The sequence below is a fragment of the Amphibalanus amphitrite genome, unplaced genomic scaffold (genome assembly GCF_019059575.1).
Source record: "Amphibalanus amphitrite isolate SeventyFive unplaced genomic scaffold, NRLGWU_Aamphi_draft 000315F_arrow, whole genome shotgun sequence".
In the NCBI taxonomy this organism is placed as follows: domain Eukaryota; kingdom Metazoa; phylum Arthropoda; class Thecostraca; order Balanomorpha; family Balanidae; genus Amphibalanus; species Amphibalanus amphitrite.
In genome coordinates this window covers 545,757-564,533 of record NW_024881810.1, presented here as the reverse complement: position 1 = coordinate 564,533, position 18,777 = coordinate 545,757, and the positions used below count along the sequence as shown (strand labels likewise).

Here is an 18,777-nt window from a genome sequence, read left to right as displayed (position 1 = left end):
AAAACCATCTTTTCAACGTTCTCATGAAATAAGCACATAGCTACCACAGCCTGCCAAGCAACAGAGCAGCTAGATCGCGATTATTTTCCAGCCGAAACGACCACACATCTATATATTTCTGTGATCGTCTCTGATACTGTCAGCGCGCTGATGCGATTGTCGCACATCTCCAGCCTAGTCCCTCTATTAATCCCGCAAAACAGCCGTTCCAGCCCCTGGCAGCCTCATAACACCGGATTCGCCGCGCGTCACACCATTAATCGCCAGGTGGACTCGGGTGTCACTAGGTCTGTGTAAGATCAGGCAGGGCTCATAGTTGTCTCCGCGTTGGAAATCCAGCGGCGCATCGCTCACAGTCCCAGCTAAGGGTTCCACAATACTGGAAAATTCACTCGCTACGCAGCGCGTTGGAGAAAAAAAAAACTGGGAAATGAATGAAAGCGCTCAAATGTTTTACATGATTCGGCGATTTTCGAACCAGTGGATTAAATAGAATCATTAATAATCTTCCCACTCTTCACTTTAACGCTCATCGCTCTTCCACGAAAGGATTAGGTCGGGAACAATTTCTTTAAATACAGCCACAATTTGAGAAAATATGAACTTTTCGAGATAAGAAAGCACGCTCAGCAGAGCAGAGACCTTATAGAGCAGCCATCCTTGCTCAGACGCTCCTCAGTCTCGCGTGCTTCATCCGCCGCTCATTCAGTCACTGCAGATCAGTCTCTGCCCAGTCAGTCGCTCCCTCCCCAGTCTCACCTCTCCGTCCTGGGACTGAGCGAGCCACGCAGGCGGGCCGGCGGGTGGTCCTCCGACGCCGACCTCTCCGGCAGGTTCAGTCGCTCGTCGGCCCCGGCGGCCGCAAGAGCCGCCGCGCGCGCCGGACTCGTCTGCAGGGTGGACACTCCGCTCGGGTCGCTGTTGTCCATCGAGCTGCTGCAGAGAGAAACAAGAGGACAGTAAGAAACGGGGCAGGGAGAATGAGAAGGGAGGAGGAGGGGTTGACAAACGTGAAAGCGGAAATATGTTTTGTTATGCCTTCCTTTAGGTCTGCTGCATGTTAAACACACTGATAAATTATCTTTCCCAAACATAATCACTCGCAAATGTAAAATAACTAATCCTACATAGTCCCCTACCCCCCGGGTAAAAGTTCAAACAGCAGTTTTCAAATCCCTGCAGAAGGTGAGGCATGAAGATGAAACACTTCACCGGCAGCCGCTGCGGCCGCTCAGTACCCCCCCCCCCCCCGACCGCGGCGATCGTGCCGAGCCGTCAGACCGACCTGTGCGAATGGATGAGACTGGGCACGCGGCTGGTGCGGCTGCTGCCGCGCGGGCTGCGTGACGTCATCAGCGCCGTGGTCGGCGGCTCCAGCTCGTCATCGTCGTCATAGAACACGTACTCCTGGTTGATGGTGGCCAGGCGCGCCTCGCGGTACTTCTCCTGGGCCTTCTTCACTGAGTCGACCCAGTTCTGGGGATAAGACAGACAAATAGGTAATTTTAGAACGGGGAGGTGCCTGAGCCTGTGTGCAGAGTTTATACTAATATAGTAAATAAAGTAGCATAGAAACATCACCAATATTTCCTCGTCTGTTGTTCAACTGCGCCAGCCCCCAAGGCACCCGAGTGCAATGTAAAAACACACGTGAGCCCAGAAAATGAGCCTCGTGTAAGCAGCATTTACAGCAAAAGCGCCCAGGCAAATGACTACTGTTTACCTACGCCCGGCAAGATTAATTGCCGCCCTGAAGCAGGCTGTGTATAATGAATTTGGTCGTGTAATGTGTTTTCCTAATACAGCGACACACACTAGTAGTCCCCGGCTATCAACTCCATCAAAGAGCTTAGCGAGGGAGATTTATCCAGCGCCAGGCCATCTCACCAACAGTGAATGCGAAGCCCCAGGCATACTCTCCGGGCCAGGAAGTTGCATCCCTTAACCTTGGCGGCTGCTGGGCCGACCGAGGCGGGGTCGTTTAATTTGGAGACCGCGCCCATGCAATATTGCGCCGAGCAACTACCCTTCAGGCGCCCACATCAAGAACTTCATAAAACCGCGGCGCGCGGTCGGCGGCGGCGGTCGATGAATGAAAACACGTCTCGCGCCACGCGGAACCCGGGGTCCGGTGCGGCCGCAGCACACTATGAGACGCCGCAGCGGCCATAGAGACGGTTTATGGGCGCAGGGAGGCCGCGGAGGGTGACCCGGGAACACACGGTGCCGGCGGAGGGACGATTTAACGAGCTGAGACGCGGCGGGCGGCCGCCGCAAACCTGACCAGCGTGTTTTGGAGCGGTACGGAGAAAATGATAACTAAAAAGATGCAAGATGTTGTTTTCCTAGACATGGATAATTTACAATAATAGCACAAGCACAACCACAAACCTAAAACGGTAATAACTACTTAACTACTTTGTAAGCTGGCCGCTTTGTTATCTCACCAGCTCGCTGACAAAGACGCATTAATTATTCCAGCGTTTGATAACTCCATATCTCACGCAGAATGCATACTTAACCGCAACTTCTCCCCCTCCCTCCCTCCCCCTCTCTCTCTTTCCCTCATTTCTCAACAGGTCTATTCATGAAGCACATCCCACTCCGCTGTCTCCTCCCAGTAAAGATATCATCCATTACCGCCCCCTCTCTCCCTCTCCCTCCCCCTCTCCCCCTTCTCAGTACCCGGCACAGCACACCAATCAGTGACCAGCTCTGTGAACTGCTGACTGCTGACGGCGGCCGGTTTATTGCCATTCTCCACTGAGCCCGCTGTGAGGACCGATCGAGTCGAGCACTGGGTATTTCTGTCAGTTGGCGAAACGCTCGACGGCCAAGCGGTGTAACGCTGACCGGCCGAGGCATTCACCAAGAGAGAAGTGGAGGCGAAGCTATACTTATGACGTACAATTCATCAGCCGATGTGTAAAGAATGGTTCGATGCATATCAATGCATAAATGAGTGATTCGTATTGCTCATTGTTTAGAAGCGTTATATTGCTACGGAAAAAACATTAATAAATAATTTAAATGGTCAGCAGAATGGCTGCAAACTTAGACTTATCACTCTTATATTAAATATAAACTTAATTCCCATCTTAATGTGCGTTCCTCCACTACCAAACTTCCAATGTTCCCAATAAGACTCATTCCCATTCCCTCAAAACCGAGGTGACAAGTTTGCCCCTCACACTACCATCTCCCCAGCAGCACGCACTCCTTCACTCCGCAGTAACTCCCACACACACACTCGCTCCCCTCACCTTGCAGTGCCGGCTGTCGGAGCAATAGAGGGTGAAGGCCGCCGTGGCCAGCTGGTACTCGTTCAGGTAGACGCAGAGCAGGGCGGCGTCCTTGGTGCCCTCCTGAACCACCAGCCGGTCGATCACGTACGGCTGTCGGATCACCCGCACCTTGTCCCCCTTCTTGGTCAGCGGCTTGCACACCAACAACATGTCGGTGAAGAGGAAGCAGCGGACGTCCACCTGGAGCGGGGTGGAGAGACCGTAGGTGGCAGGCGAAAACAAGAAACGATGATATAACATCCCGTGAAGAGGCTCTCTTTATTGAAAGCAAACAGCGGAGTTGCTAAATAAGCGATTCTGTTACAGATTGTATCGTAAGAGCCCGAGTGGTTCCACGGCAGTCAAGTATTTAAACAGCTTTCTTGTCAGGTGGATCGAAAAATCAATACAAGATAAAGGGAACGTTTGCATTGTTGCTTTTTTAGCACCAAATGATTCCATCGGTTTAGAAATTGTTAATATGATCGTTGATCCAAGCATAAGACGCAGGTGTGGTACAATCCAAACAAAATCCATAACATAAATTTTGCAATCAGTAAATGAAATTGAAAGCAAACCCTTCGTTATCAACCGCGTACGCTGTGTCCGGGATATTGAGCCGTGCGATGCGGCACAGCATACATTTCAGGCGCTGACCACTACTGTCATCTAGTGGCAACGGGCCAAAGTAGTCGGGTAATGCGGTGCAGTGTGGTATCCAGGCGTTGTAAAACGCATCATATAGCCAGGCATATAGTGAGTCTAGGAAATGCGGTTATCACTGATAATTCAGATATATAAAGGATGGACTTGAATGTTGGTGGAATAAGAAAAACCAAGAAACGTTTCAGAAAACGAATATAACGCACAGTATGCTTTTAATTGCTCTTAGCGATCACATTCATCTTAGAAAGCACGGCGATACTGATGACACTTGAAGCTTATTGACAGCTATTCCCAAATAGGTTACACATGGGCATTGCATCGCTATTGATCAGTGTAATTGCTCGTTACCAAAGCGAGCGGCAGTCATCCATAAGGGGCGGATCGGGCCTTTAGAAATCGTCTGTACCTTCCCTCATCGAGACAACAGAGGAAAAGACGGAAGCAGGGCAGGGAGAGAGATAATCAGCTCAGGAGAGATGAGAGAGAAGATAAGAAAGGCGAGGTAGAGACAAAGAGAGGAGGCAGAGGAGAACAAGCGAGAGGCGGGAGAAGAAAGAGAGAGATGGAGGGGGGAGAGAAAGAGAGAGAAAGAGAAAGAGAGAGAGAGGGAGGGAGGTAGAACGAGAACGAGAGAGAGAGAGAGAGAGAGAGAGAGAGAGAGGGAGAGAGAGAGAGAGAGGGAGAGAGAGAGAAAGAGAGGCGCAAATAACAATAGGAGAGAGAAGGGAGAGCGGGTGGAGGAGGGTCGCCGAAGTGTGAGAGCAGGCCCGGGACGTTCGGTCCGCTCGGCTGGAATAACACGATCGGGGCCGCGGCGGGGAGATGGCTGGCTGGCCACCCTCCCCTCCCCCGGCCCTGAGCCGGTCGATGGGACAATTTTACACGTGATTAGGGAAACTAGAGCTGGCTCAGAATAAGAGAAAATGTCTCACAAGAAACCTAGAAACCTCGTTTGAAAACGATGTGTGTAAATGAGGCATATGTGAGTTCCTATTATCTTCAACGTTAAAATGAAACAGTTATACATTTTCAACATAAACTTCTCATATTTTTCTAAATGATCTCCGAAAAATATCGCAACAGAACACTTCCAATCAACTCAAATTGTTATAGACCCTGTATTTGTGTGCCTCACCTTTCTATTTTCTTTGCATGTATCTCACGAAAACGTCTCGCAGCTGAGAGCACAGATAACTCGAAAGCGGACCTACCTTGGAAGAGACGTGATCCCTCAGTTTGAGTTCGCCCTCCAGCAGCAGGTAGCGCCGGTGGACGTCGCTGCAGCCCGGCATCGGACACGTCAGGTCCAGCGAGAGGTGGGGCTTCATCGCCTTCTCCAGTTCATCGTCCTTGGTGTCCTGGGAAGGGACAGGTTAAATTAGGTCAGGTGTGGTCAGGTGCGGTCAGAGCAGGTCAGGTCAGATCAGGTCTATTCGGGTAGCCAGAGCAGGTCAGACCAGGTCAATGTGGGTAGCCAGAGCAGGTCAGGCCAGGTCAATGAGGGTAGCCAGAGCAGGTCAGACCAGGTCAGTGCAAAGACGAGATATGTTTGCACTGACTGCACTGAACCATGCTTGAGACATTAGAAACGAGTGAAACGCACCAAAGCTTTACCAGATGCCTCCCGGATTTTCCAAGTTCCGTCATCTGTTAAGAATAGTTTAAACCTTACTCTGAGCAGACAATAGTACTGCTGAAAGTTTCGCTGATGGAAAAGCAAAACCCGAAAGCCGGGGTAAAAATAATCAAGAAAACCGTTCAGTAACAGGCGATCTGCTAGAAAACAAATTTCATGCGTCATCAACATTCGCTGATTGGGATTTCTAGCAATGATGAGAAATTATAGACCAATTTGACCAATCGATTTGGGAACCCACTCCTCGCAATTGAATTGCCAAACAAGATAGATGGAAGTATTCCCGAGCATGTGCACCAACACAATAATTTAAAGTCGTCGCTGCAACTATTTCGACCGTGGACGTTCCGAGAAGTGTTCCGCAATTTCGTCTGACAAGCCGACAGTGGCGGCAGGCTATAACGCCGCGGACTCAGCCAGTTCTCAGCGAAGCAAATGACGCACAGGAATTTCTCTGTGAGCGCCCGAAGTCGCCGGTTATTGTTGTCACAGTCATTGAGAAGACTTATCGTCACCGTTCTTCCCCAGACTGGTGAGTTTCAGACGCGACCATTTCTCATGGTGCCAGAAACAGCGCCTCAATTCTGGGTCACTTGTACTTGTAGAGGTACGAGAATTGAGTCTCGTACCCCGCATCAAAAGTCCCAACAGATTTAATCACAGACAGTGAGCCTGGAAAATCAGGACATCTTGATTGATTCCAGATTATCTTTTTGATTCCAGATTACCATTTTCAGCGTTCCCCTGTTTCTGCAATAATAAAAATGTCCTGCTCCTCCAAGCGGCTAACGATCTCCTTTAACGCCCCACACAGTTGAAGGCGTCGTGGAGCCATCTCTTACCACGCAGTCGTAGCTGTCGATGCGACCTATGATGGCGCTGAGCCGCTCCTGCTCGTGCCGACTGCGCAGAGATCCGTCGACGCTGCCCACGAACACGTCCACATCCTCGATCTGAAACACACGGGAAAGGGGACGTGACAGTCAATCCTGGGGTGCAGGGGAGCGGAAGTGTATGTATGCGAGGGGAGGGAAGGTATGTACGAAATTGCTAAACATAACACATGTGGCACATAAGACAAAATTGCTTAGTATATTATTGTACTATTTTGATAAGGTCTTGTTTGACCAACAACATTATTTATATTTACTGATATGCAATAAATTATTATGGAAAGTAATAAACGGAAGTCGAGAAGTACAATGCTATTTTGATGCTATATGCTGCTTGGTATTAGTCACTGTTCACCCATGCTCATGGAGGAACAGAAGCTGAAAATGTTATTTTACCGTACCTACTCCGATAAGACAGCAGCCAGCCAACTCACGTCCAAACAACAACCGGTAAACTAAAAATAAAACATCGTACCGGAAACTATTGATAGCGCGCTGTACCCCCACTAATCGGCTCGAGGTTATCGCCTCAGCTAACGGGGATAAAGCGACCACAGCTCACCGCTCCACCGCCTCCTCTCGGTACACAACCTGCCCCCGATTCGCCAAAGTCATCACCGCACACCATTAGCGCCCCACTTCCTTTCCGAAAACCGGGGGTAGTCGGCGGCAACCTACCGCTCTGCCGCGGATTCGCCATCGCTCGCCGCTGATGGGAGCCTAATAAACAGCGGCTTAGCGGCGCCGTGTCCGCTGACAAGCACGGGTAACGACCCAGGGGATCTCCCGGATAGACGGCACGAGTGCTCCGGCTCATTGACAGCCGCTGCGTGCTGGTTGTGTGTTGGTTCTGACGGTATATACTGCCTTGGTTCTGACGGTTCTGACACACGGGGACGTCCTAGCTGGCGTGGGCAGGCAAAGCATACTGACGGGTAGAAAGACATCAACTGGGAATGACACGCCACGGCGTGTAAAATACCTACAGCCGAGCTTCCGGTATTAGTTTTTATCTTGATTTCAGAGCGGCAGCATGACAGACGCGGAAGTTATTATAGATGAATAGCGACGTGGAATTACTAACAAGAACCACGGCTCGTTTCAAACGAATGCTGCAGCAGACGTTTTCCGGCAATGCAGGGAATGTCTGAGACAGCTAAAAAAATAAGGCAATCGATCCCCAGCGGGGAACGATTTTACACCTAAAAAGTTGACAATTTAGTGAAAGACTCAGAAATCAAAGCTCTGAGCTGATGAGTCTAGAGGTCGATCGGTCACAAAGTCTCTCGATGCCCGCTTTTGGATCCGTTGTGTGACGTCACAATGGCGTCACTGTCATGTCAAACATCCTGATAGTAATGGTGTCCCATTAACCTTTGGTGTGGCACCGGCGATAGACACCCAGCAAACTGTGGCCAAACTTGGCTCGCGGGTTGATTCAATACCTGTCCAAAGAGCTTCCAAACAGAACGAATGTGATGGGACAGGTCTCTCACGTCTGAGCCAACATGAGGGATCATGGACACAGAAACTGCGCCATCTACGCAAGATACCGGCTACTATATAGTTCATAATGTAATTTCACAAATGTAATAATTAAATGAAGGTCAAACATCACTCATCAGAATAGTCAGCAATACCCAAAACTAAAAAGCATCAGGTACTGAATGATTTCACTTACTCAGGTGAAACTAGCAACGATTAATGGAAAGTCAAGACATATCTCGTAGCGACAAAAATGACCGTACCATCCGCCTTTGAATACATACAACATTACAACCGCCCCTCACGAGTCGGCGACTACACTTCTCTCAATTAAAAACTCATGCCCCGTACGCCTCGCTAAATGCCCCGACACAACTTGTTATCATTTTCCCCGGGCCGTCAGCTGACGATCACGGACCGCCGTGTAATCGACTGATCTATCGGGCGAGTTTAGCACCGGACCATTAATCGGGCGCTGTTCAGCTCGGTGGCAGGAGCGGCCGGCCGTCAGGCCTGCTAACTCCAGCGGCGGGGCGGGGCAGGGCCAGGGAGGGGAGGGAGGGCACGGTGTAATCAGGCGCGGGCCAGCCGGGGACAAACAAGCCCGGCGACGTCAGGCGAGCGTCGCGCAGCTCGCAGCTGTCGCAGCCGCCCGAGCGAGCGTCGGAGCGCGTCCTCAACCGATCACACACGCGGGATCACAGGGGACGGACGCGAGGACAGACGCGCACGCAATGCTCCAGACGCCTTCAGACGACTCTAGACGGCTTCAGATGACAACAGACGACTATAGACGACTATAGACGACTACAGACGACTCAAGGCAATCTGAAGGCGACTGCAGTTTGCCATAATCAGCCCAAAGCGACTCCAAACGGCTTCAGTCGACCACGGACGACTCTAGGTGACTATAGACCACCATACAGGTGACTACGGACTACAGTACTCCATAGACCGACTACTCCACAGGACCAGAGACCAGACGTCTACGTCAGGCGCAGCGAGACATGTCAATCAATGGTCGTGCTGTGGTGTAAAGGCGCATAAGTCATAATTACACAGGTGTGAGCAGGCCCAGCAAGTGTATTGGCACGGAATCAAATACCTTTTGAAAGCAGTGAGAAAGTAATAGCGGAAGTATTTACGGAAGCTGAATAGGACTGGGAATAACTATACGGCACAGCGGTACTGGCAAACAAAAACATTCAATACTTAAGGTGAGCGCCATTTGACTTCTTATAAACTTTTGAACAATTGAACAAGGTGCAGTTAAGGATTTCAACAATAATTTTGATTTCTGAGCTTGACGAAAAACGGTTATGTGCACTTCGAGAAACGGATGAAGCCAAAGGAACCCGATTGCACTGCTGGGATTAGCTCCACGGATCAGAAGAAACGAAAGGAGAGATCCTTAAAATAGATTCCGAGCTGGCACGCTGATAAATTTGGCGAGGCTCCAAACTAAATTAATGCTCGATTGGTTGGAGAAATCAGATTCGAGCTAGCTTGCCATGGTGCGGTAGTTTTTGCAATGGCACGTCGATGGATCCCATATATTACCAGTGAGTGAAACGCAAGGTTCCGCTAATGCAAAATTAGAACGCAAGGGGCTTCTAAAAATGCAAAACATCGAGCTGCCATTAATTTGAATAGTCTCCAAAAGCACGATGCGCAGCAAAGAGAACATAAATTGTGACATACATTTCCTTCTTTTCTCGACCATTTTGGTCACGACTCGATTTGTCTCAACCCACGCTGACCCTCGCCAGCACGCTCTGCTGACCTTTGGGTCACTCCCCGACCCTCCATTACTCCACCAGCCGCCGTTCCTAATGACCTCAGGTCATTTCCGACACCCTCCCCGACGGCGGGGCGGGGGGGGGGGAGGCGAGTCGGCCGCTTTGATCGCCGCCGCTGTCAATGTTTGTGGCACGACGCTGTGTTTGGCCGAGACCGTAAACGGCGGCGGCGCTCACTGGCACGTCAGGGACGCCGCGCGAGTGTGATCACCGGCCGCCGCCGCCCCCGCCCAGAGAGGGACCGGAAACCGCGCTCGCTCAGACGGACTGTACACAGCGCCGCCGGCCAGATTACATACTGGAACAACACAGACCGTCTCGGCCGGCGGCGCCGGATAAGAGGCCGGGCCGAGTAATCCAAACGGTCGGCGCACCACCGACTCGCTAACAGAGGAACAAGGGAGCATTGTGTCCTGCGGGATGTTTGATTCTCATCGTGATATCTGCAGTAGTGCTTATTATTACATTAAAATGTTTTATAATTCTCTTAATATGTTATGTTTTCTACAGTACAATTGAATTCAACTTGTGGGTAGCATCATTATAAAACGTTACGCGAATTTCCTTTCGAAATCGCATTTTTATTTTTCTGATACCCATGCATACTTAGGACAGATAACCCGGCTAGAACCTATAATTAGACACCATTTATAATTCTAAGATGCAGCAGCAGGTCGAGACCCACCAGAGTGTCGTTATGGAAGCGACTCATCACGTCGAGGAAAATTCATATCAATCAGTAACAGCATTAGAATTGATATATTTCGCGCAGCTGTGCAGCGATTCGCAATGACATTATAGCCCGAGGACGCAATAGCAGGCAGTGCTTTAGATCCGAAATGGTTGGATGATGTCCAGAACCCAGCAAAGGACAGTTTTTAGTAGATCAGTTAGTAGATTTTTAGTAGATCAGTTATCACCTTACACTTTTCAGCATATAAGATACTGACAAACCTAGAACATTTCGTCACCGTATCCTAGACCAAACTAAAAGTCGACCCGAGCGTCACCATAACTAATCTGGCCACCAACCCAAGTCACCATAAGCCTAACTCGACACCAGCTAAACTCGCCATCAGCCAAGCTTGCCACCAGCCGAAGTCGTCAACAACAATTCACCACCAGTCCCAGCCAAGTTCTCCCAAACCCCAATCGATACTCACCATCTGCCTCAGAATGGCCTGCTCCTCCTGCGGCTCTGTCTTCTTCAGGATCGCCTTCAGCAGCAGAGAGTACTTGGTGAGGCGCTGCCAGGGCTTGGCCAGGATGTCCACCAGCCTCAGCCGGTTACAGTCCTTCTGCGTCTCACACCACTGCGGAGACAGCGGGAGGGCAGGTCAGATTGCGGGTCATGAGACAAATTACTGAAATGGCGAGGGTGATAGGACAGGTGGCTATTGGAGCACAAGAGAGGTCAGTGAGGAGGCGGTGGTCGAGGTCTGGAAACTGCTCCGTTAGTCGGTGAGCCGCGTTTATTGTTTTCATTTTTTTATGTTTTTGGCGTCTGCACCTTGCGTACTCTGAGCCGTGACAAAGCTGTTTGGAATCTGGGGCAGTCTTTCATTCTTATGCAGATTCGATTATTTCCATCAGTATTTCAGCCACAATCGAATATAAACACGCCCAGGAGAAATACCGCGTAAAAGAGTCATTTTCGCGAAAATGTTTGTGTGGCGAGGCTCAGAAATATTTTGACAGCCGAGTGAATACGCTCACAGAAAGCCTCCGTTCGTCTGTCGATCGAGCTGCCATAAATTGTCATTGTTTGCGTCCGTTCGGATGATGAAAGCATGACAAACTAAGCGCAGCCAGCTCAGCCGTCAACACAGGGTCCCAATACATCTATCCATCTACCGATCCCGCTTACAGAAACACTCGAGATTACTCGCTGTTACACTCGAGATTACTCGCTGCTCGCATTAATTCTGCTGTCTGTCCTCAAAGCACACCCCCGCTCGACCCCAACGCACAGCGGCGCTCTCATTTCCATCCGAGGCGGTACTCTGCGCGCGACCTAAGGCGGCTGCTTCCTCTGCCGTCGGGGGACAAAGAGTCGCAGTAGCACACGCCGGATCCGGGAGACGCCTGGGCGCGCGTCTCCGCTACCGGTTGCCGTGGTAACGGATAGTCCAATCAAGGGACTAAGTCACGCAGAGGCGGCCGCACGTTTTTGTTTCTGGCCGAGCGGCGCCGCCGGCCGCAAACTTGCGGGAAAAGATGGGACGCAAGCCGCACGGCTTGGCAAAGCGAAACCTGTTTGCTGGCAAACTTTCCTCCCAGGGGCGTTGCCGCAACAAAGCTGATCCTGATCGCGAGAGTGTTAGTCGTTAGGTGTTCCCGATCTGCCCATGTCTATCCCAACTACGATCGACACTCAGTGTCGATCAGTGTCTCGAACGAAATTTTACGCTGTCTCAAACTCCAACCTTTTATCTACAAAGTCTACCTGTTTTGGAGTCCCATACACAAAGGGCGGATACAGATTGGACCGCCCATCCGCAGTCAGCATACTGCGACGTTCAGATAATGCCGTCCGATCAAATTACAGTCCACCGGCGCACAAAACAGAAAAACGAATTCACATCACGCGACACCCTACGAGACAACAGCACGTGACCCCGCATCGTGAGATTTCTCAAACACTTCCGTTCGCTTTGATATGGACGAAAAAGCTCGCTACACACGCGACGGTTCAAGCACAGCTGCTCTTCGGCATAGCGGATCAAAGTAGAATAGTGTTTGTTTTGGGAACAGCTCTGTTGTATGCAATGAGACATTTAATAATTCATATAAACTCATGCACGGATAAACACAAATGCACGGCTCGCATGCTTAAGTATACCCATGACGTGAACCCGCCGGTAATTATAAGCAGCCGAGGCGGTCCTTTTAGTGACCATATGCCGTTAAACGGCCGCTCGTCTGAGCCGCGTAACGATTCGTCCCGTCTAGTAATGAGCTCGTCTTTCGCCGGCAAAGAGCTGCAACAGACACGTCAGCTCACAACACCGGCATCCGGCGCTTTTAGAGGGACACGGCGAGACTTAAATCTGTCGGCTTAGTGTCGCCGGTGGAACGGACGCAGGGCGGACTGGAGAAGTGCTGCTCCGAACGAGGCACTTGTTACGGGCGAGATGACGACTTGGAGTGGCGAGCAGGCGATGTGAAAACGACGCCAGACAAAATACGAGCATCCGACGAAAGTTTAACTTTAAGTGGGCTGTTGTGGAGGCGAGAAACAAGAAGGTACGAAATAATAGACGTATAAAATAGAAAAGTTAATAATTCATCAACGGTAGACACAGGGAATGATAAAAAAATCGTTCCGGACACAAATAATCACTTCGCAAACTTTGGACGTGACGATAAACATTGTGACGCGAGAAAACTGAAACAAAACTGAGAACAAAATTCACCAGGATGCAGCAAACACACACATACAAAACAGACGATGAAAACAGAAAAGTTCGAGAAAGCCCGAGCGCCATAACGTGATCGGGCGAACGAAGGAAGGGCTTTTTTTTTTAGTGGCCCTAACTTACGTTACCGGCCTCGCGAGGAGGGCAAAGAAAGGGCGATTCACCGCGAATGAAGTGCGTCTACATGAGGTGCTACAATCTGGCCGATCGGCCATCGAATCTGGCTTTAGCGCTGATGGGAGTCCGATCCGTCTGCCATCTGGTCCAGACAGGAGCGTTCCGGTGATATGTGGCCGCCGTCGGCCGGAGCACGGCCCGGGGTGACCCCGGCGGCCCGGCCCCCTGCGGGGAACTCCTTCTACCGGTCCGGCCCCCGTCCACAGACGGCAGCGCTCAGCCCGACCTCGACCCAGTCGGCCGGTGCGCCGACCGTGTCCGACGAGCTAATTAGCTGCACCGGACACCTCGGCGGCCCACTTTTCCAGATTGGCGCCCGTCGGCCGGCCGAGCGCGCTGCTCGCGACCAGCGCCGGCCTCTCAGAGGTCCGTCACCGGCCCGCTTAACGAGCCGTCTCGGCAGCGCGCCGCGGATGACACGCGCCGCAGAGCGCTTTACAGCGGTGCCGAGGTGCGCCGGAGCCGCCGGCCGCGCCGCTTATGGCGAACTTCATGCCGCTGTCTCCGGGAGAAGTCGGCGAAGGTTCGCGATGAGCTCCATCGCGCGGCCGACTGAGTGCATTTGGACATTAGAGATGTCCCAACAGCGCGAGAGCGAGACGATAAAGTGGTTGCCGAGCTGAGTGATGACAGTTGTAATGTGCGGAGTTCCTGAGTTTGTCCGCACTCAGTATGGTTATTATTCGCTCTGGGACGAGACGAATTGCCTATGAGGTTACCACAAACATAATCACATAACAATTATACCAGCCTGATAACACGTATCAGGGAAGTGATAACTGTATACTGATTATGCCGCAACGATGTTCATATGGCTATTGTGTAATACACTCAGACGAGATGGAGACTGTTCCCGACTAAGCGCGCACTTACCGCCAGGTATCCGTTGAAGAGTCCGTTGCTGCGTGAGAGTGACTTGCAGTACAGTTTGCTGTTGTTCTGATCCAGACAGTAGCGAGTGTACGGGTGGCAGATCTCCTCAAACTGGCAAACAAACACCACCGCGTCAGAACCACCGTAACAACAGACAAAGGTCTTGGAAACAGAAACATCTTTCATACACTCCATAGCGTCGTCCGTCGCCATCATCCCAACCTGAATCGTGACGACTCACAATACATACCTATGACACGTGACCGTTTATTACTACCTCATATCACGTGACCCATAAATAACCCCGTCACACCCATGACTCCGTGACCCGTGCCGTGACCTGTCGCCACTCACCTGAGCGAAGCCGTCTCGCATTTCGGTGATGTCCAGCGGCTGGCGGCTCTTGCGCGCCTTGGTCAGCATCCGGAGCACGTGATCGTGCCAGAAGTGGCGGTTGGCCGCGTAAATCTCCTGGATGTTGGAGAAGAGTTTCTCGGTGCTGACGTCAGTGAGGATGCCGCAGTGCTGCAGGTTGCACAGGCACGAGAGGAACAACTGCGAAACAGAAACATGTCGGTTAGTCCGGTCGGCAGTAATTCGAACAGCGTGAAGGGGATACATAGGGCTAATGTAAGGACGAGATAATTTAACGGATTAGACAGTATGTACACATTTTTATTATCTATAACACGAGCAAAAAGAAAGACAATATACGTAAAATACCATAGCTTTGTGGCGGCCGAGACGAATCGATAAAAATATGATAAAATTATATTGAGAGACGAAAATAAAGAACATGGCAGTTTGAAAGTAGGCCGCACACTGAACTAAACACAATTTCTAACATCGACGTTGACTCGGTTTTCTGAGCTAAAAAGAAATATTGTTTTTCACGCGCGCAGCAACAATGACAAGAAAATAAACATGAATCAAATAAGGCGTGATAAAATAAGAACAAAGACCTCAAAGAAAAGGAAGTACGAACTCGCCACAATACTCCCCGCCCCAGAGCGGAGCTAGAAAGTAAGATAAAGTAAATTGCTAACAAAAATCGATCACAAATTGTCAGTCAGAATGGGCGCAGACCAGCTCTTATTAATGGCGGCACAGCGCCTGCCGCGTCGGACGGGAGCGGCGATAAACCGGCGCAGCCCGGAAACTCCGGCGACGGCGACTTGCGACTCGCTGACTTGTGTTCTGCGTTTCGCGGCGACGTATAGGTTCATGTCGTTGACGAACGCTTGGGTATGTAGATAGGTAGGCATGAAGATAAGAAGCACCGCGGTGGAGCAGGCGGCGTGGCTCAGCGCGGCCTGGATCCACCTTGGTTAGGCCACAAGTCAGCGGAGCCGCTCTTGGGAGAAGCGAGCTTGAGGTCGGTGCGCTGGTATCAGCCGGTGCGGAGGGAGGCGGCGCGGCATGGGTGCGGCGCGGCCCGAAACCACCGGCGATTCTTCAAGTGATCGTTTCTGGTCGATAATGGTTCTTGTTGCATGATAAATGTATATCGTATTTCGCTTTCGTTTCGATGATTGACACTTCCTCGTTCTTATTCTTGATGTCGCGTCGAAGGACAGACGTCGACATCGAATAGATAAATAAAATCTTGAAGATCAATAATTTACTGTTATAAAATAAAGAACATCACGTCGGGGTCACCAATGTGGCGGCCGAGACGAATCGATAAAAATATGATAAAATTATATTGAGAGACGAAAATAAAGAACATGGCAGTTTGCAGAGGTGAAAAAAGGTGTCAACTCTCCAACCGGTGTTGGAGACAGAGTCAATCCTATAAAGGAAGGCCGTCGGAGACACAACCACTTAAAGATATATAATAATCTCTTTTCATTGTTGTCAAATTCTTCTCGTTTTTCTTTGATGCACGCAAAAAAATCAATCATATTGAGTCTTAGTTCATTACGAGAACTTCATACTCCATATCACAGAGCACTATATACACTATACAGTATACATAGGCTGCCCCGGAGACACCGGAGACAGAAGGTGGTGAGAAGGTGATGACTCCTAGAGCCGGGCGGAATCCATAAAGACGATTCTCTGTGACGCTTGCCGCGAAACTAGACCTTACGGCTGTCTCCGGAGACACGAAAAAAATTCAGTAGCGAAAACGCTAGCACAAACCCTGCGCACTTGTGACAACGCGGCGCAGCTTCTGAAAATACCGTTGAGATAATAGCGACAGTGAAGTGTGCTTGAAGTGACGGAAGAGGGTAGTTGGATCTTGGTTGGATCTACCTAGGTAAGACTAAAATATGACAATGGTTGAGGTTGGGGAATAATTATCAAAGTTGAGGAATCAATAGGTACTCAGGGAATATCGAACTTTTCAAACAAAAGTAGGTAACACATATTGTACAAAATCCCTTGTGAATGATTTTTATTATATAGTTGATGCAGAAACAGTCGTTTTCCTTTCATTTGTTTTATATTCCAGTTCAAAGTTCAGTTCTGATTGACTGATTTAGGAATACATGAGAAGGTGGTAAAATAGGTACATTGATTGCATTTTATTCTACAAATACTTCAAAAGGAAAAGACAAACCTGAAGTTTCTGTTGCTGATTGCACTTCTCCTGAATTTCAAGAATTTTAGGTAAAGTATTCCTTAGAAGTTGTATTTAAGCTTGATGTTGTTTCTTATCCTAGCTGGTCCTAGCATCAGCCCATGATGTGTAAAACTTGTTTCTATGTAGGTACCCATTACACAAACCACATGGTTTGATATTTGCAGATTGAGGTGCACAGCCTCAATGTAAGCATTTGCATTTTGCAACAAGCATTTACCTATATTATTGAACCATTTCTGGACTTCCTGTTGGAAGTGAAGAGCAAATACTCCAGTCATCATTTTGATTTTACAAATATTAAATCTTGGTGGTCTATATCAAAGCACCCATCTTGCTGACACTACCAGGTAAGGCCAGAGATCAGTCTAAATATGTGCATGCATCTCAATGATGTAAAACAATCCAAGTCTTCATTGGTGCTTATATCAGTGTAAATCTGCTATTTTCATTGGCTTATTCCCATGCCTTAGATTTCTGCATGGCAGAGGAAGCATTTATTCAAAGGTAATTATAGCTTTAAAATAGTAGGGATATGCGAGATGACCTTTTCATTATCAATGCATGACTTCATTCCAGTAGCCAAATCAGTCCCTTGCAGTTCTGCATTTCTCGACCTGCCAACGGTGGCCATGGTAAGGCCCCGGTCCGGCAGTTGGCAGTAGCGCCACCTACACTGAAGGTCGGCGGATCCCGAGGCCACGGGCCGGCCTGGCCCGGCCGCGGACGGGCCGGGGAGCGGGCGGCAGGGGTGGGGAGGGGTACCCGGGGACGACGGGCAGCATTGCACTTTAAAAACAAGGTTGGTATAAATAATTTGCCTGGAGTATCCGCGAGTCATTTTAAGGCAGGCGCGACGTTACCCAAATATAACTTGTTTTTAATTGGAGAGTAGGTAGGCAAATTAAGACATTTGCGTGTTGCTCATTGACTAGCCCTCTGTTTTGGAATAACACCCGGTAATGATGCCCACAAGTGCAGTGCTAGCCTGCTTTTTTGTCTGTTTTAGGTATACATAGAAATGATTGAACGCCCTGCTAACATAAATTTGTTCGTAGGTAATTCTTACGATTTGTTTGAAGTGCCGACCTCCGAAGGGATAGTCCTTTCGAAAGCTGATACTTGCGTCCGGCTTTTATTCTAGGAAAATAACACCCATTGTATTCCTAAGCATTGCTGATCTAACAGCAAAGTAAGTTGAAAATTTCAATTACCTTGCCTTTGTGTAGATGAAGGAGAGCAGCCACCAGCACACACGTCTAGCCGATCCCCTCACAGGCTCCACACTGCTGCCCATTGCCCAAGGACCGACCGTAACATCTGTGCGCCATAAAATGGTACAACGGCGTCTTTTATCAGGCGGACCCCAGTGCGAGCGCCACGCGGACCGTCCGTAATCGAACGGTTGGTCCAGGACGACTGACGCACGGGGCTTAGCTGATTTTGTCTGGTCTGACACAAGCTCTATAAGCATTGGTAAACCATCAGTTAAATCGTTTTGAGTTGACCTCGCGATTAAAGCATAAAGGCTAGCCATTAGTCTATCCCAGAAACAAATATACCCTTCGCATTTGTTCGCGGCATTCGTGATAACTGCGGTTCAAAAGCATGGGAACACAGCATGAACACAACCAGTCTTCCAATGGGTATTGTTGGGTCCAGATGGCAGAAAGATGGCAGAAAGTTTTTGAAGGTATAAAAGGAACACTCCCCAAAAGCAACTCCAAAATCCAAAATATTCTGTTTCCACTTTTTGATCCTTTTTCAGCTCTTGAAAATATTTCACCTTTTATCTAACAGAACTTGATTGAGTGTCTTTCAAAGCCAGAAAACTGTAAAGGTTGCATAAATTGCTTCGTGTGCTGCTCAGCCAAAAAAGTTTACAATTTGCTTGGAGACAGAGCCAGTATGCCAGCTTATACAGTTGGAGACAGCGTAGACATTTTTTTCACCTCTGG

At 49.6% G+C, this 18,777-nt stretch overlaps 1 protein-coding gene across 9 annotated transcripts in view; it reads right to left on the bottom strand.

Annotated features, from left to right (window-relative positions):
* LOC122388267 (pleckstrin homology domain-containing family G member 5-like) overlaps window positions 1-18,777 on the bottom strand; it is a 227,965-nt gene that overhangs the window by 5,140 nt on the left and 204,048 nt on the right. For all 9 annotated transcript variants that reach the window (XM_043379187.1, XM_043379189.1, XM_043379186.1 and 6 more), the window contains 8 exons: window positions 14,587-14,787; window positions 14,233-14,343; window positions 10,927-11,076; window positions 6,429-6,539; window positions 5,162-5,308; window positions 3,264-3,485; window positions 1,286-1,476; window positions 760-936 (listed from right to left, as the gene is read on the bottom strand). In XM_043379187.1, the coding sequence (XP_043235122.1) occupies window positions 760-936; window positions 1,286-1,476; window positions 3,264-3,485; window positions 5,162-5,308; window positions 6,429-6,539; window positions 10,927-11,076; window positions 14,233-14,343; window positions 14,587-14,787 (1,310 nt within the window). The remainder of the gene's footprint in view (window positions 1-759; window positions 937-1,285; window positions 1,477-3,263; window positions 3,486-5,161; window positions 5,309-6,428; window positions 6,540-10,926; window positions 11,077-14,232; window positions 14,344-14,586; window positions 14,788-18,777) is intronic.